This window comes from Zonotrichia leucophrys, chromosome 2 (genome assembly GCF_028769735.1).
Source record: "Zonotrichia leucophrys gambelii isolate GWCS_2022_RI chromosome 2, RI_Zleu_2.0, whole genome shotgun sequence".
In the NCBI taxonomy this organism is placed as follows: domain Eukaryota; kingdom Metazoa; phylum Chordata; class Aves; order Passeriformes; family Passerellidae; genus Zonotrichia; species Zonotrichia leucophrys.
In genome coordinates, this window is record NC_088171.1 from 72132122 (window position 1) to 72158899 (window position 26778).

The 26778-nt window shown below is 38.1% G+C and overlaps 1 protein-coding gene across 1 annotated transcript in view; it reads left to right on the plus strand.

Annotated features, from left to right (window-relative positions):
- Positions 1–26778, plus strand: part of DROSHA (drosha ribonuclease III) — a 73722-nt gene that overhangs the window by 30843 nt on the left and 16101 nt on the right. The window contains exons 15-24 of the mRNA XM_064705441.1: positions 3164–3263; positions 6180–6287; positions 10703–10810; positions 13168–13306; positions 13990–14050; positions 15955–16014; positions 17977–18076; positions 20329–20431; positions 23383–23453; positions 24522–24566. Of these exons, the coding sequence (XP_064561511.1) occupies positions 3164–3263; positions 6180–6287; positions 10703–10810; positions 13168–13306; positions 13990–14050; positions 15955–16014; positions 17977–18076; positions 20329–20431; positions 23383–23453; positions 24522–24566 (895 nt within the window). The remainder of the gene's footprint in view (positions 1–3163; positions 3264–6179; positions 6288–10702; positions 10811–13167; positions 13307–13989; positions 14051–15954; positions 16015–17976; positions 18077–20328; positions 20432–23382; positions 23454–24521; positions 24567–26778) is intronic.

The following is a 26778-nucleotide window of genomic DNA, read 5'->3' on the forward strand; positions in this document are numbered from 1 at the left end:
GTATGAAACTTCTTAACCTGACAACAGCTCTTCTGGGTCCAGCCAAAGGTGGTTCCTCAAGCTCCATGTTATTTCTCTGAGAGGTCAGTGGCAGGTTTTCAGAGACAGAATAGTGTAACAGGAAGGCAGAGAAAGACAAGTAGTTACCCAGGCTTCCTAATGTCTGCAGCATATAGATTTATGAACTAGAGGATGTATTTAGGTAATTTTGTTAAACAGCCCTGAATGGATATTTTAAAATTTCTCAAATCACTGTTTGAGTCTTATGCGACTGACAGGGAGATTTCAGATAATCACTTCACCAGTACTGCTGTGCATCATATGCAAAAGTAATGATTTTTATTTCAGAGCTGCTGCTTGATTGTTTAATTAGATGCTCTTTAGGTCTCACATCTAATAAGGAATAATATAGCCATTTTCTGTTTGATTACTTCATGATGTTTGTTTCTTGCATACTGCTATATCCTACTTAATCATCTCTTTCTGTGCTTTGAAGGATCATGTCTACATAGTATTTCCTTGGTTGGAAGCTCTTTTCTGTGCTTTTTATATCCTGTTAGAGTTTGGGAGGAATGTAGAGAAGGAATGTAGAGGGAATCAGTACTTCAGGCAGACCAAGAAATGTTGTTTCACTGTGGATTGAAGAAAGGACGCAAAAGTGATTAATGGATTTTCTTCCCAGTTCTTTTCTTAACCTCTGACTATTTCAGAGAATATTTCCAGTGACTGAGGCATCTGCTTTCTGCATGATGACAGTATAAGGCCTGTCTCTGGTGTATGTGTAGTTAAGGTTGTCTTTTTCCTCAATGCAGTAGTTTAAAAATGGTATTCCCCAATTAAGTACTCCCACTAATGAGAGAACCACAGGCCACTCCTTCCATTGAGAGACACAAAAAAGCAGAGATCACAGGCTGAGAGAAAAATTATTTACTGGAAACAGCAATGAGACAAGAAAATAAACAGTAACAGCAACAATACTAAAAACAAAAATGTAGAAAGAGAGGATAATTTGTGTGCAAATGCTCAACAGATCTGCAGTTTTGAGGCCCAAACACTCATGTGCATGTATGACATTTGTATTGTTTTGCAACTGCATGCTGAGGATTTTAAATCCAAAGTGGTAGGAAGTAGGAATGTTGGGTGCTAATTCAGATAACAAAATGGATTTTTTTGGCTTTGATCATTAGTTTTATCTTAAAAATATATCTCTTTATCTTTTAGTTTTGTTGTCCATAAAAAGGAAATAATTAGACCCAAAAATACAAGAATTATCTCTACTTTGATGCTGAATTTATTGCTGTCAAGTTCTAGTATTTTCATTGAAAATAGTATAAAGAGACAAAAATTGTTCTTCCCACACATTTTTATTTTCTTTTCTTTAAAATTTACATGCGGGTTTGTTTTTTGTGGTGAGTTTTAACCTCAGAGCTGCTTACAGAACACAGGTATGTTTTGTTTTATCAAAGTAACAAAGCAATTTTTGTGAAAGACCTCTGTGGTGCTGTCATAAATGTCAAGCTGAACTCTGATGTGTGTGCATCACAGAACAGATTTTCCTCTAATGTGTCTTTTCTTTGTGATGTTCTCATACACATTTTTTTTGTAATGGTAATATGTTTATTAATTCTCCAACTTAATTGCAATAACAAAGCTTGTTTCACCCTTGTCAATACTTGCAGAAAAATATGAATTGTAGATCACAGTTTCAGGTTCTTGGTTTTCGGTTGAAACTTCCTCTAGGCATTTGTGGTGTTTTTTGGTTTTTGGTTTTTTTTTGGTTGATTTGTTCATTAACTAATTTTTCTTTTTTGGATGATGATTTGTCAAAAATAGATGTGCTGTTCTGCAGATTGCAAAAGTGTGGTGAATGGAGCATGAGAAAAATCTATGTATTGACTATTTCAGATGTATTTGTAGACTTAAAAAATATCAGTATCTCCAGAGGCAGAGAGTATACATTCAAGAATGCTGCAGAGAAATACCTAGGGAAAAAAATGCCAATAAGAAAAGATTTGTTTATGTATCTGTGAATGCGGGAGGCTGGGAAGATTATGAAATAGTAAAAGAGCTGCTGCTTTGTTGACTGCTAAGCCACTAATATGAGAACTTCCTAATAAAACCACTGCTCTAAGTTGTTGCTGGGGAAGATTGTCTTTTATAATGTAAATACATGTAAAAATTTACTTGGGTAAACTTCTTTCCTCTAGCCTCTAATTCTCTGTTTCCTATTCAAAATCTGATTTATGGTTGTCCTGAAGGACAACCTAAGGACACAGGGTCCTAAGGACAGAGTCCACATTTCTTAAGGACACAGGGTCCCTGTCACAATTCTCTGTGTTGCTCCTCCCACTGTAACTTTTGAAACTGTTGGTCAATTGCAGCTGAATATAATGTTGGGGTGTTGTCTTCAAATGGAGTAATTTCTTAAAAATTTGATGAAAGTTTGTGCTAGATCACTGAGGGACTCCCGCCAAGGAAAACATTGTAATTGGGGCTCATGTGTAATTAGACACTGCCAAAATAAGAAAAGGCTAGATGGTTGGAGAAAACCAGAAAACTTAAGTATGTGCCAATCACAGAAATAACTTGAATTGCTCTTTCGATTCAGTGGAAATTCATAGGGAGCAAAACTTTCTTTTCACTTTTCATAGAGTAACTTCACGTTGCGTGTGACTTGTAGAGCTCTTCTTATGTGCTTCACTGAAATGTTTGAGCTGATGTAAGGACAGACACTTCCTTGGGAAAGGGTGCTACTCCTTTGCAGTGAGAGATAAGTAGGAGTGTGGAGAAGAAGGAGTTTTCATCTGCCTGAATTGAGTTAAGGGGCAGGCACATCTTTTCAGCATACAGAGTTGGCCCTTTGGGTGAGGATCTGGGAGACCTGGGGTCTGCCTGGGTCTTGGCTGTTCTTTACGTCACTCTGAGCACCAATGCCTCCTCTCTGCTTCCAGGCCCACCCTGCTTGAGCAGCTACCCAGGCACTGCCACCTATCAGAAAGTACATTGAGATTATTTTATTTCTGTAGCAAAGAGGTGCTTGTAGACATTCTTCGTGTATGTTGTGTGCATTATTAGCAGCTGGTGTGTTCCTAATGACAAACAGGGGGAGAGAGACACTTCTGTTCGCTGACCAAAATACTTGTTTTCTGGTTTTGTCCCTCAGATACCAAAAGCTGTGGAAGAGTTACGTGAAGCTGCGTCACCTGCTGGCTAATAGTCCCAAAGTCAAACAGGCTGATAAACAGAAATTATCACAAAGAGAGGTATTCTGGACCTTCCTATAATTGATAATTGAACATTGTAATTTGGGATGGAATAAAGCCATATGACTGCCCTGTTTATGGAAACAATAGAAATCCTTTACAAAACATTTCCATTCCAGACTCTTTACAGAGATTTTATTTTTATCTATGCTTGTTATTGAATGGAGGTTTTTTTCCTTTTTTCAGCTGTCAGACTGCTGCAAGTTTTTTACCCAATTATAGAAATTATTGTTATGGAACCATAACTTCTTTATAGCTGTTGCCATTAATGGTTTCAAGAATTAGCATAGAGAAGGAATTTTTATTTCATAATGTACTTTTAACTGGCTCATAATTTTAAACATTTCTCTTCTGAAATAAAAGCTGCCATGCTTGTGTGCATAAACCATAATTTATTAGGTGGTATAGTGACATTGCTTAGGATCTTTGACTTGAAATCATCTGGTTGTTGTATGATAGACAAGATATTTTTCTCATTTTGTTTTTTTCCTGCAAAGTGATGAGCAATAAGCATTTCCTAACTGCAGATGCTCAACCAATTGGGAATTAAAAGCAGAAAAACAAAGGCTCCTAAATATAGCCTAAACCAACCTATTTCTATAAACCCATGGACTGAAGCTTTGAATTTGTCTGGTGCATGTCTATCGGGCACTCTTAATTTGACAACTGAGTAAAGAATACACAGAGGAGAGATTAACTTCTCGAGTACAGGATGGTATTTAATTAAGTGGTATTGTATTTTTATTTATTCATTAGAAATACTAATTATTCATAAAATCATAGACTACCTTGGGAATGATGCTTGAGAATCATGGAGTGTGGTTCCTGAGACTTCTCCAGTTTATTGGGGAAGTTTCAGAAATTGCACTTTTGGAATTGCTTTTGGTTGCAGAAAGTGTTTGATACATATGATATTGAACCTAATTATTTCATTGTTGCAAAGCATAGTATGCTGTTGTGTGAGCAATAGTGTTGGTAAACATTTTATTTATGCTGATATTAAATAAGCCTTTGCCTTCCTTACTTGTAAATGGAGAAAAAAAACAAAAAACCCCACAACATTGTGACTGAACTGTGCCACAGTTGTAAAGGGAAAAAAAGATTTGTCCCTACAGAGGTGATTTTGTTTGCCACAACTACACACAGAGCAAGCAGAAGATCATTGTTTTATGGGCATATTTTCATTAAGGGGTAATGGATAGCTCATTTGTAAAATTGTAGTGGATTGTTTGTAAGGGGGTGATATTTTGCTCCAGAAGATAAAATGTTCCTTTGTTATTTAGCACTTGCTGGGGACTGCTGATTTTTGTTTCTAGGCTGTATTATCTCAGATAACGAGTTTTACAAGTAGTTTGCCAAGAGGGAGGCATACAGGGCTGGAGCAGAAACTTTATGTGAGGATAATCTATATATTTGTCAGTAGAGGTGTCGGTAACTCAGAAGGAGCTGTAGGACTACCTGACTGGTACATGGGCTTTTAAAGATTATGAATCATATATTGTGGAGTGCTTCTGAGCCAGTCAAATTGAAATACAGCCAGGTCTGGCAAACACTGTAGCACCTTTCTCAGGAAAACTCAATGACACACCTTTGACAATGCACAAGGGGTGCAGTGCTGGCAGCATCTCTGTTCCCTCTGCCATCAGTCATCCACCACTGTGAGGCTGTACAATGATATTATTTGTGACAAGGTCATGCCTGGGGCTTTGTTCCTCTAACCTAACTTTGAGCGTTTACAGCAGGTGCATAAATTAGGACCTGAAGGCTCACTTTGAAGTCAGTGGAGGGAGAAATGCATTTTTGAAGCCATTTATCCCCTTCACTGAATATAAAAGGAACCAGGGCTATCTAGCGTCCTACCCTAGGCACCTTTTTACTGAGGTGTCTGAGGTTTGATGAATCTGTGTCTGGACAGATGCACCTGTTGGAACTACTCTGTAAGTCTCTGCAAATCAGAAAACAGAGCCTGTTCTGCCCAGCCTGCTCACAGGCTTCAAACTGAGAGCTGGAAAGAGAGAGCTTTGAGCAAGTGCCCTGTAATGAAAAGGAGATGGAGAGGCAGGATAAGTTGCAGCTTTGAAGAGCTTTGTGTTCAGAAGAAGGCAGAGCACTGAGGGGTTAGTTCATGCTGCGTGGGGAGCTTGCACACCCCAAGGCTTTATAGTATTGGAACCAAGAGATGCTAATCCCAGGCTGATTTATTTTATCTGTTTTTCTTTCATTTCATTTTTACAGAAAATATTTTCTTTTAATGATAATGTCAAAATCTTTTAGTGATTTAATGTGTCTAGAAACCCTATCATGGTTTCTAGAGACAAATTGTTTGCACACCACCAAAATAGCCAGTGGTCAAGGTAAAATGTGTATTTAATAATTTTTATTGAAATAAAATTGGTGGATTGCAATCAGCATAGTCTCCAGGACTGGTGAATGCTGACCCCTTTCCCAGACTGGGCAGAATGACATAGCTGAGCAGGAGCTGTTGCAAAGTAGCCAAGATGACAAAGCAAAGCTTGTTTTGCTTCTTCTGAATGTTCTGACCAGGAGTTCTCACAGTGATGGACATGAATGAAGGGGTTGTTTTGTACATCTGGTAAAGAAAGTGCTTTCATTATAAGGGACTTTACCTTTCTTACTCATGTATCATCTAGGATGTATGAGTTGGACTGGTTTGTTTTGTCATTTGCAGCAAAGAAAATGTAGTCACCTCTGTTCTCTCCTTGCCCTACCAAAATCCCCTGCCTACCCTGTATTGCAGCACACCTGCCAGTCTGGGAGTTATCAGATCTGTGCCAGCCTTAGAAACTGCTGACCAAAACTGAACCTCACAGGGGTGTTGTGAACATGCTGGTGTGTGCATTGCTGTGCTTTGCTGTAGCACGCTCTTCACAGGAGCTTTGTTCTCTCCCTGCTTAGGAAGCACTGCAGAAAATCCGCCAGAAGAACACCATGAGACGTGAAGTGACAGTGGAGTTGAGCAGCCAGGGCTTCTGGAAAACAGGGATACGCTCTGATGTCTGCCAGGTAACTGAACCGGAGGGATGCATTTTCTTTCCTGGTAGCTGCCATTTACCTTTGCAAGGGTTTCTTCAAGACTGAGGAACCAAATGGAAATTAATACCTCAGTAATATCTATTGATCTAGGGAACTATTCTAGTTGTTCTGTCCACCCCTTCTATACACACAAAAAAGGTAATTTAAAATTCTCTGCCAGAGACTGATTAGTGCAAGGGAGAGAGGTTAGGAATGGCCAGTTTGAGGCTGGAGGTTTGCCAAATGTTGAGTCTAGTGTGGAACTCTTAATCCATCAGGTTTTATATAATCTATTATATTTTTAATATTTTTATTATATTATATTCATATTTTTATTATATTTTTCTATTTAGATAGCTTTTAAAAACACCCCAAGTTTTACAGCAAAGCATGAAGAAGTATCTTTTTACTTAAAAGAAAGTAAAAAAACTGAAACCCTGCCACAATTACCTTTTGAGGTGAGCCTCAGTAGAAAGGTATCTTTCAGATACTCTTGTTTCATATGCATGACATCTCTAAGGAACATATCCCTGTCAGATCCTATTCTGAAGCAGTTGACAGCAACCAGCTTTGTGATATGGTAAGAATAAATGCAATTTTAATTTAATTTTGTATTAGTAAAATTTCAGTAGTAGTAACAGCCAAATAATTATACTAGAGATATACTTGCATTTTTTTTTTAGCAGTTGCTTTCATGATGTTATTTAAGAGTTAAATGTGTGCAACTTCATATTAGCTTAAGAATGTGGAGTATAAATTAGGGGGGTTGCTAGGCAAGGGTATAGGTAGAAATTTCATTATAATCTTAGAAGTCAAAGGGGAAAATTCTAGAGTGAGAGAAATGCTGGTAACTAAAATTGCTTTTCTTCCATCTGAAACATTTCTTGTGATTCTACTAATACTTCTAAGTAGAAGGAGAATAGTGGCACAATATCTCCTCGCATAGCTCAGGAACATCACAGCCATTCCCTAATCTATTGTGAACTGTATATGTTTCTATAGCTTAAGTAAACAGAGTAAATTCCCATTTTAGGCACTTTGAAACTGTTCTGTGTTATTCATATCTTTTGTGATTCATCTCCTAATGTCTTGAATATTCCTGTTTCATTTTGTTGAAGGACAGCAAAACACCAAAGAATGATAAAAGTAAAGCTGTTTCACAATTTTTGTGCCCATTTGCAACTGTAGCATCTAAATCAGCTAATTCTGGTATGAAGGTCTTTTGATTTGATTTCTTAGAGAGGCCAAGAATAGGCAACTGTATGTCTGTAAAATGAAAGATTGCTGCTGTTGCTACATGCTTTTCCCCAGATTAAAGAAGACTAAAACTAAACACGCATAAATCAGCTCTGGGGGCACAGCTCAAGTGCAGTGATTTAAAACTACTGCTTTTAAAAGCATTGCAGTTTAAAAGATTGAAACTCTTTTAAGTCACTAGAGATAGCTTATACTTGCTCTGAGTTCCATGTAGCCCTAATGACACTGGTCTTTGCTGTCTTGAAAATGAACTGCTTGAAAGGGGAGGAAAAATGGTGAGTGGAATGTTCAAAAAAAGTGTAAAATGTCTGAGTTCTGACAGGCTCACTTGAAGTTACCCAGTGTATCAAGCGCAGTACTTGGCCACTGAGCTGGGCAGCACGTAGTACACAGTGTGGCAGGGTCTGGCCATGCTGAGAAGACACCGCCTCTGTTCCCCCTCTCCACCCACACCATTGTTGCTGGTGAGTTCTCAACAGCAGTGTGGAGTGTTCAGCATCTCATGTATTCCAAAATATTTCAGCTCACCTGCGTCCCCTTAGTAGCTTCAGGTCAGGAGCACCTGCTGTCCTGAGGGATGAGGGCACTATCTGAGGGCCCTTGAGAGAGTCTCTGCCTTGCTGTGCTAGCTGCAGCAAGAAAAGGACATGCAAAATGTTTGAAATCATACATATTTTAAAAGCATCTCTTCTATAGACATAAATATGTAAAAAATCAGAAACATTCTGTAGCCATAGTCCAAGATGGTGGGTGTTGATTGAATCAGTCAATCAGTTAGTGCCAGGAAAGCAGCATTTTGTCAGTATAACTTCAAGAGTCAGTGTCTTTCTATGTGTTCCCAGGGGTCTGTCAGTTCTTTTTTCATTGCACTGCAGCTGATAAAATTCTGAAACTTGGTAGCTCCCTCAAATGCAGGGACACATGTCTTGGTGTAAAGAATGTTAAACGTTGCTTGAGGAGACTGTCTAGTGCAGTGCAAGGTAGAGGCAGGGAAGCACAGTTGTCCTGCGAAACAGTTTCAGGTTTGGTTGTTTTGGTGCTTTTCAATTAATTCCTTCCTTGAAGGAGCATACAGGAAGCACACCTGTACAGTTTATATGGAGATAAAAGGGATGTTCTTACAAATACCCCCAAAAAACTGTAAATGAGTGACATGGTAAAATAAAACTTCCTAATAACAATTGCTAATTCTACTTGGAGTGATTTTATATTTCTCTGCCATTTGGAGATCCAGGAAGTCTCTTTCTTGCACATTGGCTGGTTATTTCATCTGAGAGAAAAGGACCAGGGAAGAGTTCCTAATCAACAACTGGCTGAACATGGGCAGGCAGGTGCTCAAGTGGCCACAAGGGCCAAGGGCATCCTGGCCTGTATCAGCACTTGTGCGGCCAGCAGGAGCAGGGCAGGAATTGTCCTCTGTATCCAGCACTGCTGAAGCTGCACCTTGAATGCTGTGTCCAGTTCTGGGCCCCTCACAGCCACAAGGACATTGAGGGGCTGGAGCACGTCCAGAGAAGGACACTGGAGCTGGTGAAAGGTCTGCAGCACAAGTCCGATGAGAAGTGAAGGAGCTGGGAGAAAAGAAGACTCAGGGGAGACCTTCTCACTCTCTCCAGCTCTCTGAGAGGAGGGTGTAGCCAGGTGGGAGACGGTGTGTCCTCCCAGGCAGCAAGTGACAGGACAAAAGGAAATGGTCTCAAGTTGTACCCAGGGGGTTTAAGATTGGATATTAGGAATAATTTCTTTGCAGATAAGGTGATCAAGCATCCTAACAGGTTGCCCAGGAAGGTGGTGAAGTCACCATCCCTGAAGATATTTATAAAGGTCTGTGGAGCATGGTTTAGTTGGTGGAGTTTACTTCAGCAGTTGGACTCAATCATCATAAGGGTCTTTTCCAATCTGAATGATTCTGTGATTACCTTCCAGCCCTGTGTTTAGTTCTCAGGAATTTCATGGTCTTTTACTTAAACAGAAAGTCTTGCCATTCGTTAGTCTTAATTTTTGATCTTGTAACATTGATCAGTTTGTATTTTCTGCTGTTCTGTCATTAGTGACCTGCAGAAATCTGTAACAGCATTTATTCTGTAAATTATACATCATCCACTTCATGTGCTTGTTTTCCTTGCTTCTCTCCATGCTATACACTCATTTCCTCTAATCATACAGAATCCTTTTTCTGAATTAATTGTGACAGCCCTCAGATTTTAATGCCATTAAAACACACCTTTATTTTGAATATATTCATGTTATGTCAGTAATAGGAACAACTAGAAAAAACTAGTTCACAGTCAGTCACGTGCATAAAAGTCTTCAAATCGTGCATTTCTCCTGTTTCTCTCTTCATTTTTATGCAAGAATTGTGATGTTGATACCATACTTGGTATAGTACTCTACTGATAAACTATACTAATTGCTTATTTCTACCCAGATGCATCCAAAGTCAGTATTAGTGGAGAATTCCTTAGAAACACTGAGAGAGGGGGACTGCCATTGTTACAAAATAGAGTTGTTGGTTTTTTTTTCAATTTTATTGATATTTTCCCCAACAGGAGAGCATTGTATGTTTCTTAGACAAACAGCAACCTTTCTTATATTTTTTTAGCACATTAAATGTGCCAGGCTACAGCATTTCAAAAATCCCATAATTCTTCCTCAAAAGGAAGTGAAGCAAGGCACAACTATACTAGAAAATTGAGTACCTACTGTTGTTTGGTGAAAGCTGGCCAAAGTGGTGTAAACTGTTTCTTCCTTAATGTAATGAGGCAGAGGGGAAGCGGTGTTTCTTCATTTTTGAAGCAGGGTGTTCAATGAAAAGGTACAAATATAGTGTTGTATTCAGTCATAGCTTCTTGAAATTTGCTGTTACTGGTGACCAGACATTTTTTTACCTCATTGAAGTTGCTTAAGTTGAAGACTGGGTTTATGTATTTATTCCTTTAGTCCGGGTGCGGCTGTGGAGATTAAAACATATGATTAATTAAGTGCTTTGATAAGTGAAGGATAGGAAACTGATTTTTTTTTTCTCATTTAAACCAGAACAGTATACTAGAGTTGTAACAATTGGGAAATATTTGTATTTTTAGCTCAGTCAACTGAATTCTCTGTACACTAAAGCTGAATGATTTTCCTTATTGCATTTGTGTTTTCAGCATGCAATGATGCTTCCTGTGCTCACCCACCATGTCCGCTACCATCAGTGTCTGATGCACTTGGACAAACTGATAGGCTACACTTTTCGAGATAGGTGCTTGCTGCAGGTAAGAGATGAAAAGAAAATCCCAACATCTTGCTGGTTCCTCCATGATATTACTGAGCTCATCCATAGTGCTGAAGTGGATGGCATTGCCAGAGCTTGGATGGACCTGATCTGTACTGCAGATCTTCCGAAAGTTTCAGTTTTCCCAAGAGACTTCTGAGTAGAGATATCTATTGTTCACATAGATATTGCACCTACCTTTGCTCCCATGGTAGATCTGGATTTGCTTGTAATGTGTTGCCAGACAAAAATGCAGTTAATGAAAAGACTGCCAAGTACTCATTTCTGGGTAAGTTCCTTTTTTCAGGTATTTATAGAGAATACAGTGTTATTCTGCAGATGAGTGGATGTGCCCTGCTTCTTGTTTTTATAGCCAGTTGTTCCAAAAGAGAATAGTTAAAACATTGCCCTTTTTTTCATTTGTAGCTAGTGAATAGAAATTTGCAGACTTCTGTTTGGCTCTAAATTTCTGCAAGCCCATGATGAAATTTTTTTTATTAAGAAGCAAGAGCAGGAACTGGAGAGGAGAAGTTCTTACTTGTTTTAGATGCACCCATGTCACATAAGCAGCCTTTTATGTTAGTGCATATTTGGAACTGATTACCTCTGAGGCTGGTTCTTTGCATGGTGGCCCCTTTCCTCTTAGACCTTTTCTGAGTTTACTGAAGGAAAATGGGGACTTCTGTTCACAGCTTCCTTCTAAAGTAAGCATCATCTCTCTCCAATGACTGGGCTAACTTCTAAACATGGCAGTTTTTGTCTTTCTTTACAGATTTTACTCCCGAATTATTTTAAGGAAATGTCTTTTCTCACAGCTTTTGTGGTTTCTAGGATTTGCTTTCCAGGCTTTTTCCTGCTGCAACATACATTAAACATGCAGCATTTTCTAGGATTTGGTTGTTGGCAGGTTGTCTTTGTTTTAATATCAAAGATAAAAATGCAGTGATGGAAACTTTCAGAATTTTGAGGCCAAACACACAAACCAACGAATAAATTTAATTAAAAAGAGATGAGAGCATAAAAATGAAGTGTTTATCATGTTTGGTTATAACAAATATGCTTTTTAATGCTTTGTCCCTACACTCATTTATTTAAAACCTAAAAACATTTTCCATAGCAGGAAGAGCTTTTTAAAAATGTATATACCATCAGTAATTTGCTTGGGCGTAGGCAATGTTTTATGTATAATTCTTCATTGATTGTTACCTGTTTTATCATGGTATATTCTTTTTAAAGTACAGGCAGGTTAAAAAAAGATTGCACTGAATTATCTATTCAGAAAAGCTGTAATGTGTCTTCTAGTCCAGATGGAGCAGAATTTCAGAATGTGCAATTACAACAAACTTAGTAATACAATCAAGGAATTTAAAAGGACTTGGAGAAAGTTCTTATTGTTGATTAAATATAATTTTACTCTTTAAGTTTTGTGCTTAGAGGGCAACAGACAATGTTTGAATGAATTACTGAATATCTTTGCTCACAGTCTGCAGCACCAGTCCTGCATGTGTGTCAGAAGTAACTTTCTGCAGCTTGCGTTTTCCAGTGTTTCCTCTTTTTTATACACAGGTTTGTGTGCACATACTTCTATACATGCACAATATTTTGATCTGTGTATGTGTAAAGAAGGAGAAAGTGTGTGAGTTTGCAGGATGGAGTTCTGAAAAACAAGCTGTGATTCTATTTACTGTTGCCATTTCTGCAGTGGTGATGTCAGCAGCAGAGTAAGCTTTTGGTAATCCTTGGTGGTACAAAGGTAGAACAGAGGATCAATCCTCTCATTCCTCTTCCATTTGAAGAATGAGTCGTCTATAGTCACGATGGAAAGAGTTCTTCTGTGATTAACTCTGCCAAGAATAATGTATTTGTTGTTGTTTCATTTTTTGAGCTAGGAGAGTTTTACAGATACTTAAGTAATGTAAACATGGATGGTTGAGAAGCTCTTTTAATTGATTATTTTTTTAATATGAATATTTATAGTTCAGTGTTAGAGTGAATATGTTTAAGTAAGCAAATGTATTGAAATCAGGTTAGCAAAGCTGGTAAGCAAAAGTCTTAAGGCAAATTGAGAATTCATGCTTTTTCTCTTCTAAACTAATTTTTCTTTAAAGAAAAAAATGATGAAAGTTAATTAGCTAAATTGATGATTGAGCAGAAATGTTGCTTTTTTCTGACATCTGAAATAGCTCACCCTACATTTAAATTGCTGGAACCAAGTTTCTGATTGACTGCATCACTTTGTAACCTTTCCTCAAACTGAAAAATAACTATTACTAGCTACTGGTATAAGATAATGTTTTTCTTTCATTTGCAAAAATGCATTTAACCCTTTTTTTTTTTCCTGTATGTGTTACACTATAGCTTGCCATGACTCACCCAAGCCATCATTTAAATTTTGGGATGAATCCGGATCATGCCAGAAATTCCTTATCCAATTGTGGGATTCGACAGCCCAAGTATGGAGATAGAAAAGTTCACCATATACACATGAGAAAAAAAGGTATGCTATTTACACCACTAGCATTTAAATTTTTCTTTTACCTCACATTTAATCAGTAAGAACACCCTTTGTTCCATTATCATTTCCTTGGCCATTTTTCTTTTGAGAGATGCCTTTAGTAGAGGATTTCAGTAATTATATGGAGACACTGGTGAGGTCTTTCTAAAAGACTGGATTTTGCAAATTAGTCAGCAAGTGAAGAGCTGAAAACAAGCAAGGGTAATAAATGGGAGGATGTATTTGCTTAGATTTTTGGCAAGTACTGTTTTCTTAATTTGCTGCTCAACATGGTGAACGAACTGGAATATATTTTGTAAATGTGTCTTACTAATGTGAATGTATGGTCTGTCTGCTGCAAAATATTCCTCACCCCTTTAAAGTATATTCAGTGATAATGAAGTAAATTATTTGTTGCTTATGTAATGTTTAGAATGTCCTTTTCATGCAAAGGTGGTATTTATCTGGCTCCCTGAGTGCAGAAATTCAATAATGTTGTTATGGGACTGTGGTCAGTTAGGCAGAGAGCATTGGTAAGGATTATACTTTATGTAATGAGCCCTGTAAATAACAGGATAATCTTGTGTACAGCAATTACAAAGTAACATTTTGAGTAATTGTTTTCTACATTTATTTAAAGTGAATTAGTGTCTGTTTACTTAATAGTGCATTGTTTATGTTTTTAGGGATAAACACCCTGATAAATATTATGTCCCGTTTGGGACAGGATGATCCAGCTCCTTCCAGGTAATGAAAATAGTTGTTTGCAAGTAAGAAGCTGCTGCAGTGGGAGATATTTAATAGAAACAACCAACTAACTGTCAGCAACAGCCTTGGCAAATAGTTGAAGTGAAAAGTCATTTTGAATTGACTTTTATATTATGAAGGTGTGCTGAACCTCCATTAGCAGTGACATAGTAAATGTTTGGTCATGCCTGCAGAAAATGTCTGAGGAAGGTTTTAACAGATAATTCTATCATTTTTGTTGATCCTTGAAATGAGGAGGACTAAAAGGCTACCTTTTTGCTTTCTGCAGAATAAAGATTTGTTGTTGTTGTTATCAGTGCTATAAATTGGATTCTTCATCATGTTTTCTCACAGTAGCGCCTTGTCCTGGCATGGCACCTTGTTAACAGGAGTATGGTGCTGAGCATGGGCTTTGCTGATTTACCATTCCAATTTAAAGACAGATGCAAAACCCATTAATGTTTTAATGCAATAATCTGTAAATGACCACTAAGAATTTTGTGAGTATAAATATAGTTTAAGATGTGGTTTACAGCCACAGGCACCATATTGAGCTGAAGTTGAATACACAAAGCTCACAAAGCTAATGCAAGAAGCAGGTGCATGTGAAATCTCTCAAATGCATGAACTAGATGGCAGTGTGTATTTTAGTCTGCAGTGCTCTAGCTGGACTCAAGAGCCATCATTTTGAAAGAAGCTTGGGAATAGGAGAAATTTAATTCTGCATAAATTATTGTGGCACTGTTCCCCAAATGCTGTTTCATCTAGACTATGCCCTTTTCAAGCTTATTTGAATCCTCTAAAGATAGCATAAGGCTAAATTGCATTAATTCGTATGAAATAACACAAAAATGTAAAGTCACATTTCTGAGACAGGTGTGTTTTCAGTTATGTTGCCACACAGAGGTGTTGTAGATTTGTTCACACACTACTGTTTTATACAGGAGAAGTACTTGATTTCTTTCACCCCATAACAAAGGCCTGTTCTTTCAGAAATTACACTAATTATATAATTGTTGGAGGAGTGACTATTACAATAAAAGCTGCCATATACTTGACAAGAATCTTCTGGATTAAAAAAAAAAAATCCTGTGGCAATTGCCTTTATTCTGTTACAATCATACGTGAAATCAAAAATGGTGCTGCTTACTTGCTTTGGTGTCTGGAGCAGAAATTTGTATGTATTCAAAGACAAGCTCACAGTCTTTTTCAGCTGCTTGCCCTTATTAGTCCTTTTAATATAAGCAGGCAGACAGCTTGAAGGAAATGAAACTTTATGGAAAACAAAGGTGAATCAGGAGCAGTGATGAAAGAAAACAGGAAATAAGAGATTCTAAAAAGTTAATGGCATTTTTGGATGCATCTCCTGCTACAGCCATTCTTTCTTTTGAGCTCAGAGGAAGTTACAGAAAACAAGGCATTTAAAGGTGCTATGAAAAATCCAAGTTCCTATTCCTTCTGCCATAGCAACGATCTGCTGCAGGGTCATCCTGCCCTGCAGATGTTGATGTTAATTAGGTAGAGCTCCCTAGTGTCATGCACAAGGCTTGGAACAGGCTTTTTGTTTCAGTCATCTGGTGCCCTCTGATGGACAGAGAAACCTGACCTCAGTGCCAGGCAGCAGTCCTGCTTCCTTTTCCCATTTTGTGAAGTTTTGAAAATAGCTCAGAACAGAACGTAGGGAAATTTCGAAGGTGGTGGTGTCAGTCCTGAGTTTCATGATTCACATAGTTATTATTCTGTTTTGGAAAGGATTGTAATCCAGAGAGGGTGTGGGAGGCTGCAAAAATTAGTATCGTGACTGATTAGCAATCAACTCTGATTTTTTTGTGTTTTAATTGTGTTGTGTAAATAACCAGTATGTGTTACTTTGGTTATGGTGAACTTTAAAATGCCTTTTTCAGGATTAACCACAATGAGCGTTTAGAATTTCTGGGAGATGCTGTGGTGGAGTTCTTAACAAGGTAAATGGGGAATTCTTCAACAGTTTTCACCTTTGTATGTTATTATTATAGTGTTGTGTTTATTGAACTTTCCAGTGTCTACTTTCACTGTGAATGTTTGCAGCCCTGCCTGATATTTAGACCTGCACACCTGCAGACAGCTCTCTTGATAATTCTTCCAGTGGTCATGATAAAACAAGAAAGATTACAAAATAGAAACTTAGAGTTTCTCTTTCATGGAGTGCAATTGATTTGGGTTAGAGATTATTCAGTTGTAGACAAGTTGAACTTTTTACCCTTTTTTTAAACGAAAGATATTTTTCCTAGCATGCTATTTTATTTCCATGGGTTCTTTTTGTCTAGTTGCAAGGGAGAAATATTTATGGGTAATGTTGAATGTGTTGGAGTTCTTGTATTTCCAGTAATTAGGGCTGTAGCTGCCATAACAACTTAAATAGTTAAGTACAAATGCAATCTATTCAAAAGTAGTGAAAAAAACTCCATGGTTCATCAAAAAAGTCTCCAGTTCTGGCCTGAGTATTCTGAAATCAGTGAAAAGTACAGGCATATTATTAGTTACCTCCATTGTTCTACCTCACCTTACTAGAGGCAAACAGGTTGCACAATGTAAAGATTATAATCTATTTTCACCTGCTTTGTTCTACTGTTTCAAATAGAGGTGTAGTCTTGTTTACTGCTAATTTGCTCTTTAAGCCAGTTTGTTACATGAACAACAAAACTGCCTTTATATCTCTGTTCTCTACTAGCCATTAGCTACATGATATTAAAAACTATTAGCCTATAAAGGTCTCCACTGCCCTTAAAACTGATGGCCTTTTCTCTCATACAACAGTACAGGCTGATAAGATGGAAGACTTGCTGATTAAAATGTCTTGCATTTTTCATTGTCATTGTTCATCAGCCATCAGTTCACTTTCTGAGCTAACTTTTGTCTCGATTCAGAAAAAAATGAGCTCCATTTTTGTTCAATAGAGCATGTAAGCACCTATTTAAGTCTGATTTTTTTTCTACCTCTCTTAACTTCAGGTGTCTGCTGTTGTGAATTATGATGCTTGATTGGATTGTCTCTAAGTTTTATGGCGGTTTTTGTCCTTAAATAATCTTGCATCGATCTGCATTTTTCTCCCTGTGTACTGGCTTAATAAAATGTTTTAATAATTAGTGCCATACAGTGCCTTAATTAGAGAATGTTAAAAACCCTCTATGTGTTAACTTTTTTTTACATGGGTTAGATAGTCATAGATGAAAGTATCCAAAATCATTTATTCATTATACAGATCTTGATGGGATCAATGAATTACTTTTGTTTTGTTGCTGTTTTATGAAAAACCTTGCTAGCATGATGACAAATACCATTAAAGGTTGTTAAAAGCTTGTGATTTTAACTTCTTTTCTATTTTTTTTTTGTTGTGGAATAATGACTTCACACATTTGATAAATCCAGGCTGTTCAGGTCTGTTCTTTGTTTCCATTAGCATCTTTTAAAGTACTTTAAGAAACATGTATAAACAGATAGGTGTCCTGTTGGCAGCAGCAGCAGCACCTGAAAGCGCAGTGCACCCACGGCACGGCGTTTCTCAAGGCTGAGGCTTCCCTTGTGCTTTATTCCTCAGCATCCTCTAGGTGTCAGCTGTGCCGAGCCCTCTGCTGCTGCTGCTGCTAGACAGAAACCTGAGATGAGGGAACTGCAGGCTGGCAGCTGCAGGGATTTAGACATTATGTGCTGCCCAGCGGAGAAGCAGCTCTCTTCCTGCCCTGCTGCCAGTGCTATCCTATCAGAGAGGATTGGGCATGGTTTGAATGTTTTATCTTTACCTTACTTAAAGCTGAGTTCCACTTTGGGAAGGGACCCACCCATATTACCCACTAGGGTCTGAGGGAAGGGCACAGTTCTCTACAGGTGTATGTGGTTCCTCTTTAATCACATGCTAACAGCATCTGGTTTTCTTTTTGTATTGCCAGTGTCCACTTATACTACCTGTTTCCCACTCTGGAGGAAGGAGGATTAGCTACGTACCGCACTGCCATCGTACAGAACCAGCACCTGGCCATGCTGGCTAAGGTACAGCTCTCTGTGTTGCACATCCATGGGTGGAATACTATCAGTGTCTGGACTGCTTCTTGAGGGAACTGCCTGCTTTGAGCATCACTTTCTTTGCTGTGTTTGGTGTACAAGATTGGGGATGCAGGAACCCTTTTCAGTTTGAAAGTAGATTTTAAAGATAAAGGAAAACTTTGTGTTTTCTCCAAAGCATGCATGTGATTTTTGCAGGTGTAGAGGTGAGTTCTTAGTCTTTGTTGAAGGTGTGCCTGTACTTGCCTTTAATTTGCACAAGTAATGAAGCTGACAGTAGACCTTCAGTGAAGAAAAAGAATCAAACTTATAAACATGTTGTTTATAATTTCTGATAGACTGTGTAGGGAGAACTTGGCAACAGAAGCTAGAAAATATGGGGGGGAAAATGGCATCTGCTCCATAACCTATGCAGTTGTTTCAGGTCCACTGTAGACTGTCAGAATAGTCAGCAGTATATTAAACAAGGTTTTGGAGAAGAGTTGTGTTATCTCCTAGGCAAAATTAAGATGCCTTAGAATTTTATTTAATGTAGTTCTGTGAACAATGGAGCTTTTTATGTTCCCATATATGATACTGGTGCATGGTAATATGATACATAAAGTTGATTCAATCTATTCATAAATAGGTAGGTATTTATTCATTCTTGATTTTGTTAGCTTTTTTTTAAGAAACATTTACTGATGTAATTGATTATGCCACACATGTGCACACACTCTCCACTGTGTGCTGCTGATAGTTTTCAAGGAGCTCTTTTAATCTTTCGTCTCTGTAATCACACAGTGCCCCAAACAAGCTTATCCAATCTTGGAATTTTGGCAAAAACTGCAGGATTTCTAACATATCTTTTTGCTCAGCTCTCAGGAGAGGCATAGGATAGGCAATGAACAGAATAATTTTCTTCCATGTCTTTTTTTTATTAATTTAGATAAGCATGGATTGATTGAAACATTTCATATCAGGGCCTTGTTTACAAATATGGTATTGCCTGACATTTGAATTAATGATACTATTTTTAAACCTGCATCAGGAAAGCTCATATATTCTTCAAGTCTGTTCACAACCTTTATCATTGTACAAGAACAATTTTTGGAAATTTTTATTGCAATATTTTTGAAACTGTAGGTGCAGCTGTAAATATTAGATATCTGTAAATTCCAAATTTTCCTCTCATGTGTCTTATATGATGCATCTGGTTTCTTCCCCTGCAGTGTCATAATGCATTCAGTTCACTTAATATATTTCTCAACCTCTCAATGTCTCTTGAACTTGTGGAATGCTGTTCATAACTAAGAAGCAAATCATGAGTATAGGAAGTTGAAATGTTATATAAAACAATTAATATTCTACTCTTATGTTGACTCTAGCAAGTGTGGCTGTGCATTATGAAGTGTGTGGAACACTGTCAGTTGTAATTCACAGTGTTCTGGCGCAGTGAACAGGCTGCCATTCATTGAAAATGGAAAACTCTTTTTGGCAATTGAAACACGTCTAAACCATGCATCTCAAACAACTTAGTCTCCAGCTTTACCTCTCAAACATGCTCTGGGAGGATGAAGTTAAAAGTTAACAAGAAATTAATCAGTAGAAACTTAACACTCAGCTGGGAAGAGACTGTTCTCATACAAACTTTGTAAGATGCATAAATCTCTTCCTTAAAACTCCCAATAATGGTTTTGTGTCAAAAAGACAAATATGTAAAGAGAATCTAGGGGCTCTTGCCTGCATTTCTATAGCAGAATTATCATGTATTATAGAAAATATCTGGCTTACTGTCTGAGATTTTGACTGGCAAGCAGAACTATAGTTCAGGCAACAGAAGAGTGTTAATTATGCACTTTTGAAAGGACAAAGGAAGCTAGGTGGCACTGCAGATTAAAATATGAGCCTTCTCTTGTAGTGCCCAGAGGCTACCACCTGTTGATGGTCTTAGAGGAAAAAGCCAGATGTTCAGTGGATTGTGTCTACCAGAGTTCCTATTCCTCACTGTTCTGCTTTAGTTTCTTTTGGTTTGATAATTCTAGTTTTTCCATGATATCACACTCTGATTTTTACCTCTCATAAACAATGAAATTTTTTTTCATTTTTGCCTGTGCCTAAACTGAAACTTTGGAGAAAAGCTTCATAGTTCATTCAAACCTAGTAGCTGCATGATGACAGTGTAATTGAACTTTAATGACTAAACTGGTACTCTTGTACTTCTTAAGCCATGGTTTTCACTCTTCCTACATATTTTGCAGAAGCTGGAACTGGAACGATTCATGCTCTACGCTCATGGTCCAGACCTTTGCAGGGAGTCAGATCTCCGCCATGCCATGGCCAACTGCTTTGAAGCCCTCATAGGTAAAGTGTTCACATTTGTGTGTGCAGGCAGGTACATTTTATACCTGTCTGTGTGCCGTGTTGGCTGTGATGGAGGAGATGTGGGCCTGTTGAGCAGTGCCAGTAGCAGTAAGGCTTCCTGTATCATCTTTGTCCCTCCCCCTCTCCTGCACATATCCCACATGTATAAACACATTGAGTGTGTAGTACAACCATGAAAATCTCATTTTCCATGTCCTGGCTTCACACACTGAATGTGAAGCCGTCTCATGTCACTGCAGAGCTCCACCTCTCCTGTGCCAGCATGGTCTGACACCTGCCCCCTGTGGGAGCAGGGGAGCAGTTCAGTCAGCATGGCCTGGCAGAAGATAAGCAGGTTCACAGCTTCCAGTAGTGCTTGAACAGACGTGCAGCCTCAGCCCTGAATTTTAGCAGCAGCTTGCTTTCTGAATCAGGCATTCCCAGCTGAGTTACCAGACTACTTTCTCTGTTCCCTGCTAGCCTTCTGTGAATTTGCAAAGTAAATGTCTTTTAGTCTTTACATTTTTCTTACAGGTAAAAAGCATGTCAATATGTCTGGTGTAATAAAGCTACCCTCTAGCTGAAGGTGAAGGAGAGTTGTGCCAAATTTGCTGTTGGGCACTAAGATGCAGATTAGTGACTGGCTGCACTGGTCTATAGGTTTATATTGCAGAGGAAATCAGGGCCTTACCACAGTTACCAAGCCAGGAGGGTGAAAATCTCATTGGTTACATCTGCACAAGCTCTATTTTAAATGGCAAATTTTTATGAACCTTTACTTGCTTGAGTACAGAAAGCAAGTTAGTCTCACTAGCTTGACTTCATCAAGATGTACAGTACAAGTTACTAGCTGTGGGAATGGTTTAGCCCTGTTACAGGTCTTTATATACTACACGAGCTCCTGAAGTGTTTTGTCCTGCTTTGAAAAATAGATCAGAGTTGGCTTAGTTGTCAATAGTTCTGTGCATTCTGCCTTGGGCCAGATTGCATTTCCTCTTATCAAGAAATAAGAGTTTTCTTTTTAACTCTGTTTTGCTTTCCATGAACGCTTTGATCTTTAATTTAAAAATAAAAAGCAAACAGAAGAGGAACACTAGATATGTATCTTTGTTCATAGGCTTCAGCTTGTCTAGGATGTAGTGATGAGAACTATTTGGCAAGCATTGAGATTTGCTGAGAGAGCAGGCTTGCTGTTTAACCTCCAATACAAAGCTGTTCAGCAAGTTAATTTTTCAGTGCTGTAGCTAAAATGTGGGAGCTTGTTAAGGGACTATAAAAGTACATGTAGGGTCTGGAGCTCCTACTTGAGGCTTTTCTACAAAGTCTGGTGCTTCATCATAAAGTCCCTGTGATGAACATAAAAACCAGAAGTATGAGCAGGTTGCCTAGGAATTTTTTAAAATTTTGTGCTCTCATAATATACCTCTTCAGGATTAGTCTTATGAACCCCCAAACTGTTCGTCAAAGAGTCCAAAGAAAGTAGTTGACCTAGTGAGGAATCAAAGGGTAAGGGAAAGGCAAGGCAAATCATGTTCTTCCTGTGTCTGGGAACATGCACTCCCTTTCTCTGTGTTCTTGATGTAGCTGTGTATTCCATTTGCTTTTATGCTTACAATAACAAGTTTGAGGTTTTCAGAAGTTCTCCTGTAAAACGTATTAGAGGACAAAATGTTGATACTAATTTAAGAAGTGCCTTTGCAGATATAGAGCATATAGGGTACGCAAAAAATATGTTAAGTTTTGCAGAGCTTGTTACTGATGGACATGTGGAGAGAGCTAGTGAGGGCTGTGTGTGAAGTTTAAAAATAAACAAACATGATCTTCAGAAACTAAGACATGCAGAGATGCCCTTTCCAGGTCAGACAATAAATTATTGTGGTACCAGTAAAGAAGGAGGCTCAAGGAAGAACTTGAGCTTTGCAATAGTCCCAACACATCACTTATATGCAGAGTGAAATCTTATTGCAAATATAGAATAAATGGTAATTGTTTGCTAGTTATTGAAATGTATTTCATGGGTTTCCCTATCTGCAAATGTTGTTGTGGTTTATCCCCAGCCAGCAGCCAAGCCCCATGCAGTGCTTGCTCACTCCTCTACCAGTGGGATTGAGGAGAGAATCAGAAGGATAAAAGCTGGAAAAGTCATGGGTTGAGATAAAGACAGTTTCATGGGGAAAACAAAAGCTGTGCACACAAGCAAAGCAAAACAAGAAATCATTTCATTGCTTCCCATGGGCAGGCAGCTGTTCAGCCATCTCCAGGGAAGCAGGGCCCTCTCACACATAATGGTGACTTGGGAAGACAAACATGATCACTCCCAACATACCCCTTTCCTCCCTCTTCCCTGCAATTTGTATACTGAGCATGATGTCAAACAGTCTGGAATATCCCTTTGGTCAGTTTGGGTCACCTGTCCTGACTGTGTCTCTTCCCAACATCCCAAGCATCCTTTAGTCTCCTCTCCAGTGTGGCAATACCAAAAGGAGAGAAGGCCTTGACTCTGTGTGAGCCCTAATCAGCAATAACAAAAACATCTCTGTTTTATCAACCTCTGTCCAGCAAAAAATGGAAAACATATCCCTGTACTAATCATTGCAAAGAAAATGAACTCCATCCCAGCTGAAACTGGCACAATTGTCTAGTTAGCTATTTACTGGAAAGTACTTCTGGAAATATAGGTTAATTTGTATAAACTTTGCTCTTTGGATGTATAATTTTCTATCATTGATATAATTATTTCAGGTTTTCTTTGCATTTTATGACTGTTGATTTACACTGGTGTTTAACGTGCTTTAAATTTCTCAAAAAAACGTGTTGCTACAGAAAGCATGCTTTTAAAAATGAATGTGTTGGAGTTGAAGAAGTCCAAGATCTTTGACTTTCTCATGCTTAGTAATTTTCTGAGTACTAATTGCATTATTGACCTTTGACATATTGGTCCCCTCATGTAGGAGCTGTTTATCTAGAGGGAAGCCTAGAAGAAGCAAAACAATTATTTGGACGTTTGCTCTTCAATGAAAAGGTATTTATGTACTTACATGATTTGATTTTCAGTTCAAAAAGAACTTGATGTGCTTTTGTCTCCATTGTTTTACTTAAGGATCACAAATGAACAGAAATACTGTTTTATGCAGTTCCTGGAAATTGAATTGGGAGAGCAAACCCTACTGATCCAGGCAAAAAAATTATGGTATTTTCTCAGGTGTGCTTTGGGTTGCTTGACTTGGGTAGGGAAAGGGTGGCTGGTGAAGGAAACCTGACAGCTTCCATTCAAAGTGCTGCTCTGAGAGCATAAATGGGTGCTGCAGATCCAGGTGTTTGGCTCAGAGGGAATGATGCACTTGTCGAGCAACTATTCTGTTTCATCAATTAAATCATCCTTCCCTAAAAGCTTTAAACATATGTTTGGAGAGAAAAAAAAAGGAGGGTGTTTCATTCAGCATTTACCCAATTGCACAATTACAGTGTGCAGGAATAGATCAGGCTGTATCTTAGATGGCTGTTAGTTAGACCATGTTCTGTGTAAAGGTGAAGGAAAGTACCCACTGCTGGGGCAACACAGATGGCAGTGGTGAGAGGATGAATTGTATATTATTTTCCTTCCTTTAAGTCTGTAAAATTACAAAGCTTATTAGAAATAAAAGTGTTTGGAAGCCTATTGTAACTCACTGTTTATTTGCTGCTTGGTGGCTATAGCGAAGGAAGCCTTTATGAAGTAGAAGAAAATAAGTGGGATTTTTTTTTTCCTCTTTCAGTCCTTTCCTTTGGAGAAGTCAAACTTGCTACTGAGGAGTACTTGCAAATAAAGTTAGTCCTGAGGCTTAAACAGATATTTTTCTTCTTTAACCACTTTTTATGTGGTTCAAGGATTTTTCCACCTCTTTGACACAAGCTAATTGGGAGAACTACAGGCAGTTTGAACAGCAAATACACGATTTTAAAAATTAGTTTGCCAGCACTATTGAATTTGCAATAAGCAGAGTCAGCATCTGAAATAGTTCAGTATTTCAAGTAATGACATTTTATTTAGTACTGTGGAATTTGTTAAATGACTCCCTTGAGCATTAAAGGCATCTCTCAATGTTTGCAGGACCTGCGGGATGTATGGCTTAATTATCCACTACACCCACTCCAAGTAAGTGTATCCCTTTCTGTAATAAATTTCACTGTTCTGTATTATTTTCAGGGATGCTTTTCCTTAGGTTTCCATTGTGATGACATCTCAGAAATTGTGCTAAAGAGTAGCCAAAGGAATATATATATGTTTTCCTTTGTGTTTGGCTGGTGATTTGTTTGGTTGGTTTTTTTAAATAAGTAGTGAGTTTTTGTCTCTCTGAGAATTAATCATTCACCTTTCCTTGGCTCATGTTTGTTGTATAACTGTGCCTGTACAGTAAATAAAATGAGAGGTAATGTTTTGACAGCTTCTTGTTTGTTTTCTCAAAATTGGAGGAAAAGGGTGAAAAACAATCTATGAATGTGTTTTCTTAACCTAAAATTAGGACTGAAACCTTAATAGTAGGAAGGCATATTAATTGAATGCCATAAAAGTTTTGATTTGATTCTATTTTGATTTTGTGTGTTTGAGCCCATGCAATGATAGTGTGGTTGTTGCAGTGATTCCAGTAACTTTAATACCACATAAACACTGAAATTACAAAGGTGTCTGAAGGTTAACTTATCCTCCATGTATCCAAGGGTACAAGTTCACAAGCTGTTGGTTTATGAGGCTGGAAGTTGGGAGATTGATGTCCCAGTCCATTCTCCCTTGCTGAATTCTTGGGCAGACATAGAGCAAGAGTCAGAGCCTCTCTGCACTGTGCCTCCTTGTCTTCAGTGCAAGCAGGAGTGTGCAAGGTTACTGCTAAAAGAGCAGTGATTGCACAGACAAAATCTTCAGTAACAAATCAGTGCATGTGAAGAATTTTTACAATTTTACCACATCCCTCTGAGTATAAATACAAAATACTCTTAATGGAAGATAACATTTTGAGATTCAGCACTAGCTGTCCTGTGTGGTGGCACATGCAGCTCCAAAGAAGATTGTTCTTACTGTGAATTTCTTTCTTTTCTCTTACTTTATTTTAACCACTTCATCCCTGCTTTCACATAGACTTGCACTCTGCTTAGGAATCAGCAAGTCAGTGTAGGAAGCTTATAATTTCTTACTACTACCTTGACTTGTGTGATGAAAATTGTTTTCTTCCACATCCCAAAACCATCTTGGCGAAGACAAGGCCTGCCTCACAGATGTATGTGAAGTTTCAGGAGACAAAACAGCATGTGATAATGCAGATGATTCTGTCTGCTGGCTTTCCTGAGAGGCTGTTGGAAAGACAGTCAAGAAAGGCTTTTAAAATTTTTTTTTTTTTTTAAGAAGCAATAAAAAAAAGCAACTTCAATGAAAAATGTCAGTTCCTACCAGATTAAACCAGATTAAAAGGAATGGCTGAAACATAAGAAAGGGAGAACAGGAGGGAAATGACCACATCTTGCAAGGAATGGTGATCAGTGGCAGATTTCCCTCGGGATCTTTGCTCAAGTACAGGCTGTTCTCATTGTCAGCCTAGGGAAGAGGATGAGCAGTGAGGTGGCAGTTTGTTGACAGTACCAAATTATTTCAAGTAGCAGGGACAACAGCAGACTGAAGAATTACACTTTGGTTGTGAGAATGCAAGGGTGACTTGCTGTGGAGGTTTAAAAAGCAGTGTAGGTAAATAGAAAGGGCTGTGCATGATGAAGCAAAAAGTCTCAGCTCCACATGCAGCTGAACTCCAAAATAACAATTATCACCCAAGTGTGGAATTTGGTGCAAGGGTATGTAGCTCTATGAAAGTGTGAACTGAATGCTCTGTACAGAAAAAAGACAAATTGAATGTAATCAATTTATAGAAAAGGGGCAGACAACAAACCAAAAATTATCTCAATGCCAGTTTAAAAAGCTGTGGTTATTCTTACTTTTCTTTTAGGCATCCTTCTTGATAATTCCTCCTCTGAAGCATTACTATACCAAAGAGATGCTCAGAATGGGTGGAAGAAATGCTTAAACCATTTCCCAGCTCCACAAAGGTGTTTAACGGTGTCATCACAATAATGACATCCGACACGAAATTGATAAGAAAAGATATTGACCCAAAGCAATAATTTTATTTTTCTTGTGTTAGTGTGCCCTTTTGAATTTCATATTTAAAGCATTTATTCTTGATTTTTGATACTTAAGGGAAGTGGAAGAAATTGATTTGGATTTTGTCTCATCTTGACATGCTGTCAGTCTTCTAGCCCTATTCTAATAATTTTTGAATGTGTTGCTCAGTTGCAAACAATGTGATAATGTTAGAAAATGCAGA